Source organism: Equus asinus, chromosome 21 (assembly GCF_041296235.1).
Source record: "Equus asinus isolate D_3611 breed Donkey chromosome 21, EquAss-T2T_v2, whole genome shotgun sequence".
Classification (NCBI taxonomy): domain Eukaryota; kingdom Metazoa; phylum Chordata; class Mammalia; order Perissodactyla; family Equidae; genus Equus; species Equus asinus.
In genome coordinates, this window is record NC_091810.1 from 53,322,723 (window position 1) to 53,343,742 (window position 21,020).

The 21,020-nt window shown below is 47.7% G+C and overlaps 1 protein-coding gene across 1 annotated transcript; it reads right to left on the reverse strand.

Moving 5' to 3' along the window:
- Positions 1 to 10,815: 10,815 nt before the first annotated feature.
- Positions 10,816 to 14,371, reverse strand: TMEM42 (transmembrane protein 42). Its single transcript, XM_070493597.1, has 3 exons — positions 14,065 to 14,371; positions 12,193 to 12,339; positions 10,816 to 11,475 (listed from the first exon to the last, which is right to left on the reverse strand). Exons 1-3 carry the CDS (start codon positions 14,269 to 14,271, stop codon positions 11,335 to 11,337), a joined length of 495 nt encoding a protein of 164 aa, XP_070349698.1. The 5' UTR covers positions 14,272 to 14,371; the 3' UTR covers positions 10,816 to 11,334.
- Positions 14,372 to 21,020: the final 6,649 nt, after the last annotated feature.

Here is a 21,020-nt window from a genome sequence, read left to right on the forward strand (position 1 = left end):
CCCTGGGTCACATGCAGATGCCGGCAGGAAAGAGCTCGTTCTCCGATGGGACCGCATGAAGTCCAGCTGCTGATGAGCTCTGTATTTCTGAGGCCGAGGCTCATCGTGTTCCTAGCTCATGATTTCTGCCAAGAACTGCCGGTTGGGGAGGGCACATCACAGGGACTCCACATGCTCCTGACACATCAGGACCCCTGGGGGATGTCTGGGTAGGATGCTGTTGACCTGTGTTTGATTTTCCAGATCAGCCGCAGTTTGCAGCTATGGACTGACAGCCTGCCTCTGTTTCCCTCACCTTTCTCCTGGTACACACACCACAGGAGGGCCATTTAATTATTAAATGCAGCCGTCCCTAGAAAGCGGTTGATATTTTCTGGGCTGCTCAATGCACAAATGGTCAGGACAAATGGTGAGAGATTATGTAAATCCATTTCAAAAAAGTTTGAAAAGTCAGGATTTCGTCCTCACCGATTCCTGAGTTTGATGTGTCATTGTGGTTAAATCATATGAAAATACTTTTGTCCCTGTGCGTACAACCCTTTTGGATGAAAGGTCTGGGGGAGAAGACGGGATGACAGAAAAGTGTAAAGTGATGATTACTGAATGGGACACACTGAGTTTGTGATGATGGAGAGAAAGCAGAACCCCAGCCCCGAGGGAAGGAGGGCACTGACGATCTTTGCCCCTCAGAGCTGTTCCGGGAAGCTTCCCCTCTTCCTGAGGGAACTGTCGGTGCTATCTTTCCCAGCTGCTGCGAGCACTTTGAATCCAGACTGACTGCTGAGCCCAGGACCGCACCTGACAGTGCCAACCGAGAGGGCAGAGGCCCAGCACCTGCGCTTGCCCCAGAACACTTACAGATGTGGTCCATACAGCTGTGGTGAGGCCACAGACAGGCATACTGTTTGGAACTGACTGCCTCAGGCAGCCCCTCCAAAACTGGGGCTGACCTGAATGAGTGGGTCTGGGCTGAGAACGATGGGAGGCCACAGTGGGGCCTGGCAGCCTGCGCTGCCTCGTGTATAGAGCTATAAGCTTCTCTCCTGAAACTGCCAGGGAAGACTCCAGCCCTGATGTCAGTGCTCCTCAAAGTTGGTCCTAGTGGAGGAAATGGACCCTCTTTATGTGGCCCTGGGTTAGATATGATCCTGCCGTGGCTGCCAAGGTGTGGTGCTTGGGAAAGGGCCATTGATTAGAAATAATAAAACCTTGGAACCTTCCATATTGGACCTAGGAATTCAGGAGCCAAGATGAACTGATATAAAAAGGGGGGAAAATGGAGAATGGTACATCTTTGTCTCTTATGTGACCCCAACAATGGGTCACCAAAAACCAGGACCCCGTGACCTCGTCCGTGTGTGGTTACCATCAAGATCAGCTCTAGAAGAGCTGGACTAACCTCTACTAACTTGCTGGTGTTCTTTTTGTTTTTTTCCTTCAAGTTAAAAAAGTAAGGGATGCTTGTGATTTTAAATTTTGTTTTATATTTTGAACACATAATGCATCCACATGGTTCACGATTTTAAAAAGTTCTGCCCCCCAGCCACTTTGATGCATCCTTAGTTGGCAGTTGCTGTAAGATCTTTCCGAGATGTTGTAAGCATTGAGAAGAAAATTTGTTATAATTTTCTTTTATTTATACAAGTGGGAGCGTATCGATGGGTTCTATACTTTGAGTCTTTCCATAAAGTAATATATCTTGGGAGATGTTGGAGATCTTTCCATTTGCATGTGGAGACCTGGACCATTCTTTTTCATAGCTACATAGTATTCCATTGAATGGATGGCCCATAATTTATTTAACTAGCATCCGACCCATACGCATTTGAGCTGCTTTCAGTATTTCACTATTATAATCGGTGCTGCAAAGAATGAGTTTGCACTTGTTCTTTGTATGTGGTTCTTTGCGTGTCCTGTGTGTGGTACATCTGTAGGAAGAATTGAATGCCTTGAAGTGGAAATGTTGGGTCACAGAGCATAAACATTTGTAATTTCGATATTAATGCTCTGCTTTCCACAGGGGCACTTGTAATTTTTTTTTTTAATGATGTTAATTCTACTGCAAGGAGCCAGCCTGGTGTGGCAGTAAAAGGCCCAGACCAGGGGCGAGGAGATCCGAGATGGCTCCTTGACACTGCAGTAACCCACTACGTGTCGCTAAAGGCGGCTTCGTTAGGTTCCTCACTGTAACGCAAAGGGACGGAATGATGATGCCCAGGAATGGCAATCGCCTTTGCTGGCTTAAGGGGAGGCAAAGAGCAACCCCGGTCCCTTCGGATAATGAGAATGAGGTCAGCAGCTTTCTGCTGTCCTGAGGCCCAGCGCCTCAGCACTGCATTTTCAGATACAGTAAAACAAACCAAGCCCTGGAGTGCACATGGCACTTGCGGGAAGCCTTGGCTGGACCCTTCCACGCAGGGCTCAGGGATGCGAGGGGGATGCTTTTTCTCTGTACTGGCTTTTGCATCATCAGAATTTAGCACCACATGCATGAATTACTACTTAAAAGTTGAATTCAGATCTTCTTTGTCTCTCCCCCGTCAAATCTACAACTAATTGGACATTCACCGATTAACAAAGGATATCCAGATAGCATCTCAAGATGCCTAAAAGTCTCGTGCTACTACACATCGGAAGGCGGACAGACTTCCCCCCGGGAGGAGGTGGAAATAGGTGAAAACTCTCCAACCCCCGACCCCTGACCCCCAGACAGCCTAGTTCCTGCAGGAGGCTCTCTTCCAGCAGACTCCCCCATAGCACTGCCATACACCAAGGGCAGGAGTGTGCACTCACCAGCGGAGCAACGGTGGAAACAGGTGACAACAGCCCTACCCAAGCCCCCCGCGATTACACCTAAGCCCAGGGGGAATCCCCAGGGTCCTGCAACCACCAGCAGGGAGGCCCTTCCCAGAAGCCAGAGCAAAGAGAAGCTCCTGGTGGGCCCGGCATGGCACCAGACCACAAGCTGCCGCTGGGCTCACGGTCTTTGGCACACGGCTCGGTGCAGGGGGTGCCCAGACTTCCCGTAGACATGTTTGGGGACATGGTTGGAGCTCCAGCGCCTGGCTCTGTGGTGCGGGGGAAGGCTCCAGGGTCCCGCACCTCCCCAGCAGGGAAAGTCTCTGCTTGCCATTAGTAGGGAGGCCACGCCCAGAATCCAGGACAAAGGGAAGCTCCCAGTGGGCGGATTCCCTGGCATGGCACCAGACCATAAGCTGCTGCTGGGCTCACGGTCTCTGGCGCACAGGTCAGTGCAGGGGGTGCCCAGACTTCCCATGGATGCGCTTGGGGACTGGGTGGAGCTCCAACACCCAGCTCTGCAGCCCAGGGGGGTCGCTCCAGGGTCTCACACCCCCCAGCAGGGAGGGCCTCTGCTCACGATTGGCAGGGAGGCCCCACCCAGCATTCGGAACACCAGGAAGCTCCCTAGAGCAGAATTCCCCACAAGGCAGGAGCTTACAAGCCACCGCCAGGCCCACGGACTCTGGCCATGTCCCAGATGAGGCAAGGGGCTCCCAGAGATCCTGTGAGAGTGGAGTGGGGCAGAGTAGAGCTGTGGTGAAACGGCTACATACCCCAGGGGGGAACTCCAGGTTCCTACAGCAGCCTCAGCGAAAGCCTCTGCACAGCACTAGTGGAGAGGTCCCGACTGGCAATCACAAGGCGGGAAGGCCCTGGGGCAAAAGCAGCACAGCTAGGTGAGCTAACAACAGACTGCAGAAGATACCCATAGCTCTGCTGGGACCTATAGTGGACAAGTGTGATCTTGTGGGCTCTGTTAGGGACAAATCAGTGATTATAGGTGATCCCGCTCCTGGCTGATGGGAAAGCCCACAACACCGCTGCAGACCACAAGGAGGGAGCACGTCTAAGTGGGCTGCAGCAGTAGGCACCAGCAGCCTGAGGCCCCCTTGTGATTGCCCCCACAACCGACGAGGGACCCCACAGGACCACTGTGACTACGAGGAGGGGTCCAGGCCCATTCAGTAACAGCTGACAGGGTTCCCGGTTGGTGCAGTCTAAACAGCTGCCCCCGCACCCACCCCCCCCCCGCCCCGCCACAACAGTCACAACAAGGGGAAGCAGCGACTAAACTCTATCTCTATGCGGAGGCACAAATCCACGCCATCAAACAGTATGAAAAAATATATTAAATCTCCAGAACAGAAGGAAAATGATAAGCACTCAGAAAACAATCCCAAAGACAATGAAATCTATAACCTAAATGATGATTTCAAAACTGCCATTATGAAAAAACTCAATGAGTTAAAAGAGAATTCAGATAGACAACTCAATGAGTTCAGTAGCTATGTCACAAAAAAGCTTGACACTATAAAGAAGAACCAATTAGAAATACTGGAGATGAAGAACACAGTGGAGGAGATTAAGAAAAATCTGGACTCTCTGAACAGTAGGGTCGATAATATGGAGGACAGAATTAGCAATTTGGAGGATAGGAATATAGAAATGCTGCAGACAGAGGAGGAGAGAGAACTAAGACTAAAAAGAAATGAAGAAACTCTCTGAGAATTATCCGACTCAATTAGGAGATGCAACATAAGGATTATAGGTATACCAGAGAGAGAAGAGAAGGAGAAGGGGGCAGAAAGTCTGTTCAAAGAAATAATAGCTGCGAACTTTCCAAACTTGGGAAGAGAGACGGAACTTCATGTGACAGAAGCCAAGAGATCTCCAAACTTTATTAATGCAAGAAGACCAACCCCAAGGCATATAGTAGTGAAACTAGCAAAAGTCAATGACAAAAAGAAAATACTAAGGGCAGCCAGGCAGAAGAAAATAACTTACAAAGGAAACCCCATAAGGCTATCAGCAGATTTCTCAGGAGAGACCTTACAGGCTAGAAGAGATTGGAATGAAATATTCAAAACTCTGAAGGACAAAAACCTGCAGCCAAGAATACTCTACCCAGCAACAATATCCTTCAAATACGATGGAGAAATAAAAACTTTCCCAGATAAAGAAAAGTTAAGGGAGTTCATCACCACAAAACCACCTCTTTAAGAATTGCTCAGGAAGAAACTCATTCCTGAAAAATCAAAAAAAGGAAAGGGGTTACAAAATCCAGAACAAAGGAGATAAGCAGAAGGACAATAACACAAAGTAACAGCTCTCCATCAGGACAAAGTGCAAAAGAACCAGACAACAAGTGATAAAATTGCAACAGTAGGCCCCCACGTTTCAATAATCACACTAAACATGAATGGATTGAACTCTCCAATCAAAAGGCACAGAGTGGCAGGATGGATCAAAGAACAAGATCCAACAATATGCTGCCTCCAGGAAACACACCTCAGCCCCAAAGACAAACACAGACTCAAAGTGAAGGGATGGAAGACAATACTCCAAGCTAATAATGAACAAAAGAAAGCAGGTGTTGCCATACTTATATCAGACAAAGTAGACTTCAAAGCAAAACAGATAAAGAAAGACAAAGAGGGGCAGTATATAATGATAAAAGGGATGCTCCACCAAGATGACATAACACTTATAAATATATACACACCTAACACAGGAGCACCAAAATTCGTAAAGAAACTATTAACAAAACTAAAAGGAGACATCAACAGCAATACAATACTAGTAGGGGACCTCAACACCCCATTAACACCAATGGACAGATCATTCAGATGGAAAATCAACAAGGAAATTATAGAATTAAATGAAAAATTAGATCAGATGGACCTAATAGATATATATAGGACACTTCATCCAAAAACGGCAGGTTACACATTCTTCTCAAGCACGCATGGAACATTCTCAAGGATAGACCATATCTTGGGAAACAAAGCAAGCATCAATAAGTTCAAGAGGGTTGAAATAATATCAAGCATGTTTTCTGATCACAATGCTATGAAACTAGAAATCAACTACAAGAATAAAGCTGGGAAAGGGCGAAAAATGTGGAGACTAAACAACATGCTACTGAACAAACAATGGATTATTGAAGAAATTAAAGAAATCAAATATTATCTGGAGACAAATGAAAATGAAAACACACCATACCAAATTATTTGGCACGCAGCAAAGGCAGTCCTAAGAGGGAAATTCATTGCAATACAGGCCCACCTCAATAAGCAAGAAAAATCTTACATAAACAACCTCAAAAGACACCTAACGGAATTAGAAAAAGAAGAACAAACAAAGCCCAAAGTCAGTAGAAGGAGGGAAATAATAAAAATTAGAGCAGAAATAAATGATATTGAAACAAAAAAGACAGTAGAAAGGATCAATGAAACAAAGAGTTGGCTCTTCGAAAAAATTAACAAAATCGACAAACCCTTAGCCAGACTCACTAAAAAAAAAAGAGAGAAGTCTCAAATAAATAAGATTAGAAACAAGAGAGGAGAAATCACAGCAGATACTGAAGAAATACAAAGGATCATAAGCGAATACTATGAAAAACTATATGCCAACAAATTGAACAACCTAGAAGAAATGGATAAATTCCTAACCTCATACAACCTCCCCAAACTGAATCAGGAAGAAATAGAGAATCTGAATAGACCAATCACAAGTAAAGAAATAGAAACAGTAATCAAAAACCTCCCCAAAAATAGGAGTCCAGGACCAGACAGCTTCTCTGGAGAATTCTACCAAACATTCAAAGAAGATTTAATACCTATCCTTCTCAAACTGTTCCAGAAAATAGAGGAAGATGCAGCACTCCCTAATACATTCTATGAAGCCAACATCACCCTGATCCCCAAACCTGACAAGGACAACACAAAGAAGGAAAACTACAGGCCAATATCACTGATGAACATAGATGCAAAAATCCTCAACAAAATTTTGGCAAACCGAATACAGCAATATATCAAATAAGATTATACACCATGATCAAGTGGGATTTATACCAGGGACACAGGGATGGTTCAACATCTGCAAGTCAATCAACATGATTCACTACATTAACAAAATGAGAAACAAAAACCACATGATCATCTCAATAGATGCAGAGAAAGCATTCAACAAGATCCAACATCCATTTATGATAAAAACCCTCAATAAAATGGGTATAGAAGGAAAGTACCTCAACATAATAAAGGCTATATAAGACAAACCCACAGCCAACATCATACTCAACGGACAAAAACTGAAACCCATCCCTCTCATAACAGGAACAAGACAAGGGTACCCACTTTCACCACTCTTATTCAACATCGTACTGGAGGTTTTGGCCAGAGCTATTTGGCAGGAAAAAGAAATAAAAGGAATCCAAATAGGCAATGAAGAAGTGAAACTCTCGCTGTTTGCAGACGACATGATCTTATACATAGAAAACCCCAAAGAATCCATAGAAAAACTATTAGAAACAATCAACAACTACAGCAAAGTTGCAGGGTATAAAATCAACATACATAAATCAGTAGCATTTCTATATGCTAACAGTGAACTAACAGAAAAAGATCTCAAGAACTCAATCCCATTCACGATCGCAACAAAAAAGAATAAAATACCTTGGGATAAATTTAACCAAGGACATGAAAGATCTATACAACGAAAACTACAAGACCTTCTTGAAAGAAACCAACGATGACACAGAGATGGAAAGACATTCCATGCACATGGACTGGAAGAATAAACATAGTTAAAATGTCCATACTACCTAAAGCAATCTACAGATTCACCGCTATCCCAATCAGAATCCCAATGTCATTCTTTAGAGAAATTGAACAAAGAATCCAAAAATTCATATGGGGCAAAAAAAGACCCCGAATTGCTAAAGCAATCCTGAGAAAGAAGAACAAAGCTGGAGGCATCACAATCCCTGACTTCAAAACATACTACAAAGCCACAGTAATCAAAACAGCATGGTACTGGTACAAAAACAAATGCACAGATCAATGGAACAGACTTGAAAGCCCAGAAATAAAACCACAGATCTATGGACAGCTAATCTTTGACAAAGGAGCTGAGGGCATACAATGGAGGAAAGAAAGTCTCTTCAACAAATGGTGCTGGGAAAACTGGACAGCCACATGTAAAAGAATGAAAATCAACCATTCTTTTTCACCATTTACTAAAATAAACTCTAAATGGATCAAAGACCTAAAGATCAGGCCTGAAACAATAAGTCTTCTAGAAGAGAATATCGGCAGCACACTCTTTCACATCAGCTTCAAAAGAATCTTTTCGGGCACCATAACCCCTCACATGAGGGAAACAATAGAAAGAATAAACAAATGGGACTTCATCAGGCTAAAGAGCTTCTTCAAGGCAAGGGAAAACAGGATTGAAACAAAAAAACAGCCCACTAATTGGGAAAAAATATTCACAAGTTATTTATCCGACAAAGGGTTAATCTCCATAATATACAAAGAACTCACACAACTCAACAATAAAAAATCAAATAACCCAATTACAAAATGGGCAGGGGACATGAACAGACATTTCTCCAAAGAAGATATACAGATGGCCAATAGACACATGAAAAGATGCTCATCATCACTAACCATCAGGGAAATGCAAATCAAAACTACACTAAGATATCACCTTACACCTGTTAGAATGGCAAAAATATCCAAAACCAAAAGTGACAGACGTTGGAGAGGCTGTGGAGAAAAGGGAACCCTCATACACTGTTGGCGGGAATGCAAACTGGTGCAGCCACTATGGAAAACAGTATGGAGATTCCCCCAAAAAGTTAAGAATAGAAATACCTTATGATCCAGCCATCCCACTGCTGCGGATATATCCTAAGAACCTGAAATCAGCAATTCCAGAAGTTCCATGCACCCCTATCTTCATTGCAGCATTATTCACAATAGCTAAGTCATAGAACCAACCTATGTGCCCAGCAACTGATGAGTGGATAAAGAAGTTGTGGTGTATATATATACAATGGAATACTACTCAGCCATAAAAAAGGACAAAGTCGTCCCATTCACAACAACATGGATAGACCTTGAGAGTATTATGTTGAGAGAAATAAGCCAGACAGAGAAAGACGAACTCTGTATGACTCCACTCATAGGTGGTAGTTAACATATGGACAAAGAGAACTGATCGATGGTTGCCAGGGGACAGGGGGGTGGGGGGAGGGCACTAGGGGTGAAGTGGTGTGCCTACAACATGACTAATAATAATGTACAACTGTAATTTCACAAGGATGTTAACTTTTATAACTTTAATAAAAATAAATTTGCAAATCATATATCTGATAAGAGACATATCTAGAATATTTAAAGAACTTTTACAAATTCAATAATAAAAACATAAGCAATCCAGTTCAAAAGCGGGCAAAGGCTCTAAATAGACATGTCTCCAAAGAAGATATACAAATGACCAATACGCACAGAAAAGATGCTTGACATCATTAGTCATTATGGAAATGCAAATCAAAACCACAATGAAATACCACTAGGTGACTACAATGAAAAAGATAGAGAATGATAAGTGTCAACAAGAATCTGGAGAAACTGGAACACTCATAACTTGATGGTTGGAATGTAAAATGGTGCAGCTGCTTTGGAAAACAGTGTGGCAGTTCCTCAAAAAATTAAACATAGAGTTATATATGACCCAGCACGTCCACTCCTGGGTATATACCCAATAGAACTGAAAACAAGTGCACACAAAAACTTGTACACAAATATTCATAACAGCAATATTGATAACACTCAAAAAACCGAAACAGGCCTTATGTCCATCACATGATGCAAGGATTAAAAAATGTGGTATATCCACACAATGAACTATTATTCAATCATAAAAAGGAATAAAGTGCTGATACATGCTACAACATGGATAAGCTTTTTTTTTTTTAAAGATTTTATTTATTTTTTCCTTTCACCCCCCAAAGCCCCCGGGTACATAGTTGTGTGTGCTTCTACTTGTGGCATGTGGGACGCCGCCTCAGCATGGCTTGATGAGCAGTACCGTGTCCGCACCCAGGATTGAAACCAGCGAAACCCTGGGCCACCGAAGCGGAACATGCGAACTTAACCACTCGGCCATGGGGCCCGCCCCTGGATAAGCTTTTAAAACATTATGGTAAGTGAAAGAAGCCAGACATGAAAGGCCATGTATTGTATGACTCCATTTATATGAAATGTCCAGAATATGAAATCCACAGAGACAGAAAGCAGACTAGTGGTTGCCAGGAGGCTGGGAGGAAACGGGAATGGAGAGTGACTCCCAATGGGGATGGGAGTTTATTTTTGTGATGATAAAAATGTTCTGGAAACAGATAGTGGTGATGGCTGAAAACTTTGTGAATATGCTAAAAAACTACTGAATTTTACACTTTAAAAAGGAAATAAGTAAAATAAAAAACAACAAAAATGATAACACTGACCTATCAGGCCATTGGCTACTGAACCTGGAAGTCAAATTGCCAGCTCCAGAGCAAACAAAATAAAGTTCAATCCACCATCCAAGGTGTACACCAGCAAGACAAATACTGATACACAGTTTATTCTCCTATCAAGATAACACACATCCAGGGGCCGGCCCAGTGGCATAGTGGCCCAGGCAACGGGAGCAACCTCTGGGCCAGTTTCCTTTCCTAATAAGTAAAATAAAACTAGGTCCCCAAAGTGAGGTCAAGCTTTTCTCCTTGAGCACCAAGAGAACGGACAGACCCTCCTGAATTTGAAGAGCACCAGCCTAGGTAACGTCAGGAAGGAGCCATACGCTCAGCTGTAGAGCAGCTGAGCCCAGGCCTGGGGGTGGGCGTGGGGGGGCAGCATCAGTTCCACTCTGGGAACTGCAGCTCACCCTGGCTGCTCCCTCTTACTCCAAAAAACTAGGAAAGAAAAAAGTAGGAGAGAAGTGAGATTCCACACCTGGTAGTTTTAACTTAGAATAAAGTATTTATTAATCCAGTTCTCCTTCTCTTGCCATAATACAACAGCAGGGCACAGATGGCCTGACACATCAGCGTGAAGTTGCCAGAAAGCCCCACCAGTCACAGACTGCAATGTGACTGGCTTTTGTTAGGCCAACAGGACTACAATTGCAGTATGGTTTCAAGTCCATACAGGCTGCAGACCAACTCCAGGGTCTCCAGCACCTGCCAAGGCTCCCTGGGTGGGCCCAGGAGCGTGAGAATCCACAGTACTGTGCAGATGTATTGAGAACGCTCCAGGCAGGCCACTGCTGCGGGGTACTTCCCCTTGCAGACGCCGGAGCTGTCCACCCCCAAGGCTGCTCGCTCAGAGGCCTGCTTCCCTTGGGAGCATCTATCTCCCTTTGGGTGACAATCAGAAGGCTGCACACCCAGATCAGCCTGGGTGTAAGAAGTCCCCACATGCCACCTGAGCCTGAGCAGCCATTGTTGTCTTTCCAGCTGGTCCATCCAGTCAACTGATGCTACTGCTGCTTGTGTGGAAGGGCCTCCCTGGTTGGCGGGAGCTTCCTGTGGATCAGGGTGAGTCCGCAGAGGATGAGGAACACTCCTCCCCACCACAAGACCTCCTGGTACTCTCCATACAACACAAAGCCCAGGAAGGCCTGTGGGACAGAGACAGCTGTGAGGCTGGGTGCACATGTGCCCAGAGGACTCGACCACCTCACCTCCCTGTGGCTGTCTGCCCTTCCAGGGCAGGAGGAAAGGGCTAGAGCCGGAAGTCTTGAGTTTGAAACCCAGCTGCCACCTTCAGCAAGTCACTCTATCCATTTCCATCTCACCTGGAGAAGCGGGGAGGGTACCTTCCTCACAGCACTGGATCCCAGGAAAGTGCACGAGAAAGACCAACAGAGGCCAGCAGCTAGGCCCAGCGCTCAGCCGGTGCCTGCTGTTCCCAGATTCGAGCTGGCCTACCAACTCCTCCCTCCCTCGGTGCAGGACCGACTGGGCTCAGCCCCAGCTGGCTGACCTCAGCTACCAGAAGGAAGAAGCCCGACCCTCCACCTCTCATGCTGGAGCTCACAGACCCCCGGGAGATAGCTGGGTTGCACAGGCACTGCAGAGCGAGGGCTCCAGCCTGGAGGGGCAAGAAGCAGGTGGGTTTTTTCATAGTTGGACTTCATCCCATCCAACCTGAGAATTCCTCCAAGTTTCAGAGATTAGAGGAGCAACCACCATGGGTCAAGCCACAGCCCACCCTCTGCTTCTGTCCCTGTCCTTTCTCCCATCCGGGAAAGCAGGGGTTGCCCAAGGACAACCCACTCAAAACCCTCCCAGAACCCAGGTTCGAGACAGGGGGGCTGTACCCTCAGGATACTCACCGAGCTGAGGATGTTTGAAAACGTCACCGTGACAGACGCAATGGCTGAAGACATGGAGAAACTGAGGCCCCGGCTAAAGAACGTCCACATCAGAGAATTGGTGGTCCCCATCGCAAGAATGCCTAAGACGCAGAAGCCCATGCTCACCTGCAGGAGAAGGTGTCACTGCGGCAACGCCCAGCCCAGCGGCACGGCCAGGGTCATAGCCACTGGCAGTCGGGCCCTGACTGAGACCCACCCCAGCCTGGGGCTCCTCAGAGCTTTCCCGAGCAGGATTTCACTTAGCCCTCAGTGGGCAGCACACCCATTTCACAGCTGCAACAAACTCAGAGAAAACACTTATTTGGCTATCTTGCTGGCCATGTAACCTTGGGCAGAAGTTAAATGCTAACCCATAACCAGTATTTTTTACTGAACACCAGTTCCTTATAGGTCCTGCAGTGACCAATGGTTGAAGTTCAGTCCCACACGGCCACGTAGTTGTCATTCGTTATTCAGTAACGAGTAAAGCAGGGGCAGATCCTCACTTCCCGGGATCAGCTAACGCATGAATTATAGTTGTCTCCTCCCATCCTGTGCAGGCTACAGCGCACTCAGGCCAGTCCCACTGGGCAGTCCTGAGCTCTTACTCTGTGCCAGGCCCTGTGCTAAGTGTTTTAAACTACATTCTCACTTATTCCTTAGCTTCACTTTACAAGAAGAACCTGACGCATTAAGCAACTGCCTAAAAGTGCCACCACAGCTGGTGGGAGCCACCAGCATTCCAATCCAGGCACTGTGGCTCCACGCTCTTAACCAGGACACAGGCCTGCCTGGGGAGGACACCACCTGGCATCACTGGAGGACTGGCAGATTTCCTTGTTTTTTAAAGGGGAGAGCCTTGAGAGAAGGGAGGATCTTTGGAGGCCTCCTACATAAAGGATATGCAGACCCCTTGCTTGGTGTTGAGTTAGGAACCTGCCTGCAGACAGAGGGGCTTCCTCTGGGGGTTGTGCCCATCTTAACATCATACTCTTATTTCTAACAGTTTTCCAGCAGCTGAATACACAGTATCTTGAAGAAGGGGTGTCTTCATATAATTTCCACAAAAGCATTATGCCAGTGCAGCCTGCTTATACAAAGGTTATGAAGGCCTGGTGCACAACTAGAAAACCTCATGGTTCACAGAGCGGCTCATCTTACTTTGGACCACTTACTCCAAGAAGTACATTCAACAGGATATTAACCTCAAGCATGGAAGCTCCCACTGGATTAGCCCTAAATAGACTTAAATTTAAAAAATCAGCCTGTCCACTGTCCAGGTCAGGGTCTACGGAAACCTCGCTAGCAAGCAGAAGCTGGCCTCTGACTGGCAATGGGAGAGGCAAAGAGGTACACCTTAGCAGACGGGGGGGCGGCAGTTTAGGAGTTCTGAGCATCAGGGGAATGTCCAGGACGTTTCTCTCAGTTTCCCCTTATCGCTAGGGTATCCCAAACTCTCAAGTTTCCTGGCAGCAGGGTAGACCAGTTAAATCACATTTAATTACAGAGTGAAGAGATGGGCGACAGGCTTCTCACCTCAAGAGTCACATGGAGAGAAACGTTCAGGCACAAGGGGCTTAAAATGAGAGGTAGAGAGAGGAGGCAGGAGGTGTTCCGCTTCCCCGAGAGCGAACTAGCCCAATCGGAGGACAGATTTCAGGTCCCTGGCGAGGGAAGAGGCCTGTCCCCGACGTCTCTTACCGCCTACCCTGGACGAGCGCGGGACCTGACTCAGAGTCCAGGGACGCCCTCCCGCCCCGGCTGACTGCAGCGCCCGGAGGAGGCCTGCGTCCCCAGCCCCGCCCGCCCCCCGCCCCCGCTCCCGCCCCCGCCGCGGCGCCCGGGCTCGACCTCGCTGCCGAAGGTCAGCTTGGCGGAGGCGGCGGCCAGGGCCCCGAAGGCGCCGGCGCACAGGCAGTTGAGCACGCCCCAGAGGCGGCGCCGCATCGCGCCGGCCCGGAGCTGCGGCGGCAGTTCGGCGGCGGCAGCGGCGGCGGCGGCGGCGGGGTAAGCGACCGAGCGCACGGCGCCGGCGGGGGTCCGCGACCTCTCGGCCATGCTGCCCCCGCCGCCTGTCCCAGCGCCAGCCACTCCCGCCACCCGCACGGCCGAGCGCCAGCGATTGCGCGGCGGCCTCACGTGACGCGACGCTCACGTGGGCAGGGAGGCCGGTGCGCGCTGTGCTAGAGCCCCAGGGGGCGGGGCGTGCGGGCAGGCGGGCGTGCGGGCAGGCGGGCGTGCGGGCAGGCGGGGCGTGCGGGCGTGCGGGCAGGCGGGCGTGCGGGCAGGCGGGGCGTGCGGGCGTGCGGGCAGGCGGGCGTGCGGGCAGGCGGGCGTGCGGGTAGGCGGGGCGTGCGGGTAGGCGGGGCGTGCGGGCAGGCGAGCGTGCGGGCAGGCGGGGCGTGCGGGCGTGCGGGCAGGCGGGCGTGCGGGCAGGCGGGCGTGCGGGTAGGCGGGGCGTGCGGGTAGGCGGGGCGTGCGGGCAGGCGAGCGTGCGGGCAGGCGGGGCGTGCGGGCGTGCGGGCAGGCGGGCGTGCGGGCAGGCGGGCGTGCGGGTAGGCGGGGCGTGCGGGCAGGCGGGCGTGCGGGCAGGCGGGGCGTGCGGGCAGGCGGGCGTGCGGGCAGGCGGGGCGTGCGGGCGTGCGGGCAGGCGGGGCGTGCGGGCAGGCGGGCGTGCGGGCAGGCGGGCGTGCGGGTAGGCGGGGCGTGCGGGCAGGCGGGCGTGCGGGCAGGCGGGGCGTGCGGGCGTGCGGGCGTGCGGGCAGGCGGGCAGGCGGGGCAGGCGGGCAGGCGGGGCAGGCGGGCCGGCGGGCAGGGCGGGGTCCCCCGCTGCCTCCTGCGGGCGCTGGCGGCCTACGCCGTCAGGGTTAGGTTTACCCGGGAGTTTGTGCCGATGTCTGAGGCCGGGACTGTGCTACTGTGGTTGCTGGTGTAGAATAACTATTCATAGCGTAGCAGTCAGTTTCGGCCCTTGCCACTCCGTGCGGTCCAGCATCTGCTTCCCCTAGGAGTTTGTTAAAAACGCTGAATGACAGGCCCTGCCCTACAGCCATTGAATCAGAATCTGCATTTTAACAAGATCCCTAGGAAAGTCAGCTGCACCTTCCCGTTTGAGGAGCGCAAAGTGGAGAGACGCTTCCGCAGAGGGCGCTAGATACCTCCAGACTCAGCGAGAAGGCAAGCTCCCGTTAGGGCTTCTGACAGATTAAAAGACCCAGGTGGATACACGCTCAGTTTAGGACATTTAGAAATTATGGTTGGAAGAAAATGTGTCATCCATAATCATTCCACTCAGATGATGCAGATTAACGTTACAGTCATGCGCTGCTTGGGTCAACGGTGGACCACATATACAATAGTGGTCCCATAGAGTTATAATGCAGATGAAAAATTCCTATGGCCTGTTGAGGTTGCAGCTGTCCTGATGTCACAGCTCAAGGCATTACTCACATGTTTGTGATGATGCTGGTGTAAACAAACCTAGTGCACGGCCAGTTGTATAAAAGTACAGCACATACGATTATGTACAGTTCACAACACTTGATAATGATCACAAATGACTATCTTACTGGTTTATATAGTTACTATACCATACTTTTTATAATTATTTTAGAGTGTAGTCTTTCTACTTATGAAAAAAATTTGCTGTGAAACAGTCCGTCATGTTATGCCAGTAACAACCTCATACGTCTTGTGTTTATCACCACCTCTGGATTGCATCATTTTCTCTTGTGCTGCATTTAATCTCAGGTTCTTTTGTTCATCATGGCTGCTAACTGTACAAAATCTGCTGGTAGTGTTGCCAGTAAGAGCCCACATTGAGTGACTGACCTGGAAACGAAATTGAAAGTGATTAAGGACTTTGAAGGTGGAAAATCTGTGATGGTTATTGCTCGCTAATGAGGTGTGTCGCATTCCACCATAGCTACCATCTTGAAGGACAAGATCAGAGTGATGGAGCTGTTAGAGGATCTGCTTTGTTGAAGGCAGCGAGATTAACAAAAATTCAGGAAGGGCCTCTGTCAGACACGGAGAAACATCTAATGACCTGGATTAAAGACCAAACACAAAGTGTATCCCGCTCAGCACCATGATGATCATGGTTTGTGATGTTGAAAGAGAAGGCTGGACCCGACTACAACGTTGAATTTACTGCTGGCTCCGGGTGGTTTCAGTGATTCGAGAACCGTTATTCGTCACGTAATGTGAGAGTGGGTGGGGGGGTCTGCGAGTGCTGATGTGAAGGCAGCTGAAGAACTTTTGGAAACTAGATAAGCTGATTGAGGAGGAAAATTACTTGCCAGAGGAAACATTCAGTATGGATGAAACCTCCCTATTCTGGAAACAGATGCTTAAGCATGGTCCTTTCATCCATAAGGAGGCCAAGTCAATGCCAGGTTTCAAGGCTTTTAAGGACAGGATAACAGCCTTGCTGGGGGCAATGTTGCAGGCTACAAATTGAGACCCTTTGTGATCTGGCACAGTGAGAACCCCAGGGCCTTCAAGCATATCAGTGAGCACACAATGCCAGTGTACCACAGCAGCAATAAGAAGTCTTGGATGACCCAGCTCCTCTTCCAAGATGCCTTCCTGAATTACTATGCCAGTGAAATGGGGAAGTACCGCTTAGCGAATAACATGCCTTTTGAGATTTTGCTTATTGTTGCTAATGCTCCCAAACATCCTCCTTTTATTGGTGATCTTCATCCCAATATCAAAGCAGTGCTGCTCCCTTCAAACACCACCTCTTGGATCCAACCAATGAATCAAGGAGTTATAGCAGCTTTTCAGTCCTACTACCTGAGCAGGACTTTTGCCCAGGTTATTGCTGCAACTGAGGAAGACGCTGATGCAATTCTGGAAGGATTGCAACATGTATGACTGCATCAAGAACCTTGCTTGGGGTGGCGTGATGTCACCAAGGAGAGTATGGGTGGCATCTGGAAGAAGACACTCAGGAAGATCATCCATGACTTCAAAGGGTTTGACAAGAATGAGGAGGTTGAAAAATCAACCAGGCAGTGCCTGAGATGGCAGACAACTAACCTGGGTGTGGATGAGGATGACACTGAGGAGCTCCTGGAGGTGGTTCCTGAGGAACTGACTAATGAGGAGTTGTTGGAACTGGAACAGGAACGCACAGCTGAAGGAGAGGCAAGAGAGAAGGAAAATGCAGGAGAAAAGAACTCCCAATAAAACTCACAGTGAAGGGTTTATTAGAAGCTTTTTCAGACCTCAACAAGCTCCTTAAAAAGTGTGAAAGCGTGGACGCCAACACCGAAAGGTTTTCGTTAATAGAGAGGAATGTTCATGGTGCATTTCTGCTTACAAGCAAATCTATGATGAAAAACAGACACAGACCAAACAAACCACAATGGACATAGTTCTGAAAAGAGTGACCCCTCCTCAACAAGAGCCTCAGGCAGGTCCTTCAGGAGGTATTCCAGAGGAAGGCATTGCTATCATAGGAGAGGACAGCTCCATGTGTGTTATTGCCCCTGAAGACTTCCCAGTGGATCGAGATATGGAGGTGGAAGACAGTGATACTGAGGATACTGACCCTGTGTAGGTCTAGGCTAATGTCTGTCTTTGTGTCTCAGTTTTTAACAAAAAAGTTTAAAAAGTAAAAAAAAAAAAAAATTTAAATAGAAAAAAGCTTATAGAATAAGGATATAAAGAAAGAAAATATTTGATAGCTGTACAATGTTTATGTTTTAAGCTAAGTGCTACTACAAGAGTCAAAAGTTAAAAAAATTAAGTTTATAAAGTTACAGTAAGCTAAGGACAATTTATTATTGAAGAAAGAAAATTATTTTTTATAAATTTAGTGTAGCCTAAGTGTCCAGTGTTTGTAAAGTCCACAGCAGTGTCCAGTAACGTCCCAGGCTCTCACGTTCACTCAGCACTCGCTCACTGACTCCCCAGAGCAACGCCCAGTCCTGCAGGCTCCTTCCGTGGTAAGCGCCCTATGCAGGTGTACCATTTTTCATCTTTTATGCTGTATTTTTAATGTAGCTTTTCTATGTTTAGATACACAGATACCGCTGTGTTACAGCTGCCTACAGTGTTCATTCAGTACAGTAACATGCTGTACAGGTTTGTAGCCCGGGAGCAATAGACTATGCCACATGCCTGGGTGTGTAGTAGGCTATTCCATCTAGGTTTGTGTAAGTACACTTGCGGATGTTCACACAACCTCAAAATAGCCTAATGATGCATTTCTCACAACGTGTCCCCATCGTTAAGTGATGCATGACTGCACTTCTAATTTCCTATGAAATATGTCTAAGAATGTTTAAAATGCTTTCGTTTAGAAAATAGTACACATCTTTGAAAATAAAGTGCTGTTGAAGTGCATAAAGAACTACTTCCACTCTCTAGGAAAATCATTGTTATTAGAGTACTTTTTCTCTATGCATATTTAGTTTTATATATAGCACATGTTAAAAAATAGTTTATATAATGTGTATGGAACTTTTTAAAAACATGATTTCACGGTGAACACACCATTCAGCAGCATTCTTTTTTCCATTGGGGAAGTTTCTGTTGTAGTCCTTCCTTGCCACCCTCTCTCTCAGAGTGGTTCTGTGGTTCAAATAAAAATGGATAACCCTGGGGCCGGCTCGGTGGCACAGCGGTTAAGTGCGCACGTTCCGCTTCGGCAGCCCAGGGTTCCCCGGTTTGGCTCCCGGCTGCGGACATGGCACTGCTTGACAAGCCATGCTGTGGTAGGCATCCCACATATAAAGTAGAGGAAGATGGGCACGGATTTGAGCTCAGGGCCAGCCATCCTCAGCAAAAAGAGGAGGATTGGCAGCAGATGTTAGCTGAGGACTAATCTTCCTCAAAAAAAAAAAAAAGATAACCCTGGTAACTCCTGTGTGGTACAAACTGCCCCATTTTGCAAGTGAGGATCAGAGAGGCACCATGCCACTGAACAAAAAGCTGTGTGAGCCCCGGCTCAAAGAGGATCCCCTCCGGAAGCTCTTATGTTATGTGGAACCTACAGGAAATCAGGCGGTCTTCCCTCCAGAAGCTCTTATGTTACGTGGAACCTACAGGAAATCAGGCTGTCTTCCACTTGATCAACTCTGCGTGCTTTAAAGAATATAAAACACGTTTTCTTAAAACAAATGTTGTCTCTACTAGCACTAGAGGTTGAGCATCTCAGAGCCACATCCTGTGTAACGCAGTCTTGGCCACTCCCCTACCTTCGCACCAGTCCTGTGGTCATGTGTCTCCCTGCCAGCTTGCCAGCCCCCTGAGGGCAGGGACAGATTTCTGTCTTCTTTAGGTCCTTGATGCCCAGCACAGGTCCTTGTTCTGGTCGTGATGGTTCAATTGACACCATCCTTGGCCACTCTGCTGGGAAGAGACTTCGGCCTCCTAGACAAAAGCTCTCGTGTGCACACTATCACCTGCTAGGAATCTTGTTAAAATGAAGATTCTGACTTGGGTCTGGAGGTGGATGGAGCGTCTGCACAGCTAACAGGCTCCCAGGTGGTGCCAGTGCTGCAGGTGGAGGACCCCGCGGAACAGTGAGCCTCTGATGGACTGCTGCCTTCAGTGCACTCACAAGCCTTGCAACATACTTGCCTCCCTGTCAGGGCAGAAGCCATGCGTGTTTTCTCTTTCTTTGTTCCTGCCAGGGCTGAAGACTGTGACCAACTCATGTCCTTGCTACAAATACTTGATTGAACAGACTATGGTATGATTAAAAGATAAATACAATAAAACTTAAAAACTTACTAACAGCAGCATGATGCAAACTAGAGCATCCTGCCCTGGAGCAGCGTGGAGAGGAATGAATACCTCGACTCAGTTATTAAAAAAGCAATTATTTATTTACTTATTTATTTATTTTGAGGAAGATTAGCTCTGAGCTAACATCTGCAATCCTCCTCTTTTTGCTGGGGAAGACAGGCCTTGAGCTAACATCGTGCCTATTTGTCTCTATATGTGGGACGCCTACCACAGCACGACTTGCTGAGCAGTGCCATGTCCGCACCCGGGATCTGAACCAGCGAACCCTGGGCCACCAAAGTGGAACGTGTGCATTTAACTGCTGCGCCACCGGGCCAGCCCCTAAAAAAGCAATTAAAACAAACCTCGGAGATGGCTTACAGGCAAAAGATGCCTCACAAGTTCTGGGTGACCCATTCAAACTCTCCCTCACCTTTAAGGGCTAGAAGTCACAAATGTAAGAGGTCCTAGGGGTCAAGGAGGGAATTTAAATGAGTGAGGCCCCTGGGGTTAGACAGTAGGGACAGGTGGGGCCTGTGATGACCTAGGGAGTGAAAGTCTTGTCTATTGCTCTCTCTCCAACCTTACCTCTGTTTCTTCCTCTCTCTTCTTTTTTCACCCTGTGTCCATGTCTCTGCCCGTTATTTGTTCTGTCCCATTAAACAAATGAGCACATATTCTGGGCCAGGGCCTGTTCCAGACAGCAGAGTTGCCAGGATGACTGAGTCCTGCACTCCTTTGGGTTCTGACTTTTTGCAAAAATCTCACTTCTAACTCCCTGTCCTGAGCTGGCCTAAGGCTTTATCTCCTTACCATGAGTGATGTTACAGGTTGAATTGTGTCCCCAAAGAGATATGTTAACCTCTTAATTCCCAACACCTATGAATTTGACCTTATTTGGAAATGCAGTCACTGCAGATGCAATCAAAGTAAGATGATTAGCGTGGGCCCTAATCTGACTAGTGTCCTTATAAGAAGAGACAGAGACATAGAGGAGAATGCCTTGTGACCACAGAGGCAGAGATTGGAGTGATGCATCTTCAAGCCAAGGAACGCCAAGGATT

Excerpts from the sequence above, each read along its gene's own strand:
- TMEM42 (XM_070493597.1), bottom strand. The coding sequence starts at position 14,271 with ATGGCCGAGAGGTCGCGGACCCCCGCCGGCGCCGTGCGCTCGGTCGCT. Across the intron at positions 12,340-14,064 it reads AGCTGACCTTCGGCAGCGAG|GTGAGCATGGGCTTCTGCGT; the intron begins GTCGAGCCCGGG and ends CTTCTCCTGCAG. Across the intron at positions 11,476-12,192 it reads TTTCAAACATCCTCAGCTCG|GCCTTCCTGGGCTTTGTGTT; the intron begins GTGAGTATCCTG and ends TCTGTCCCACAG.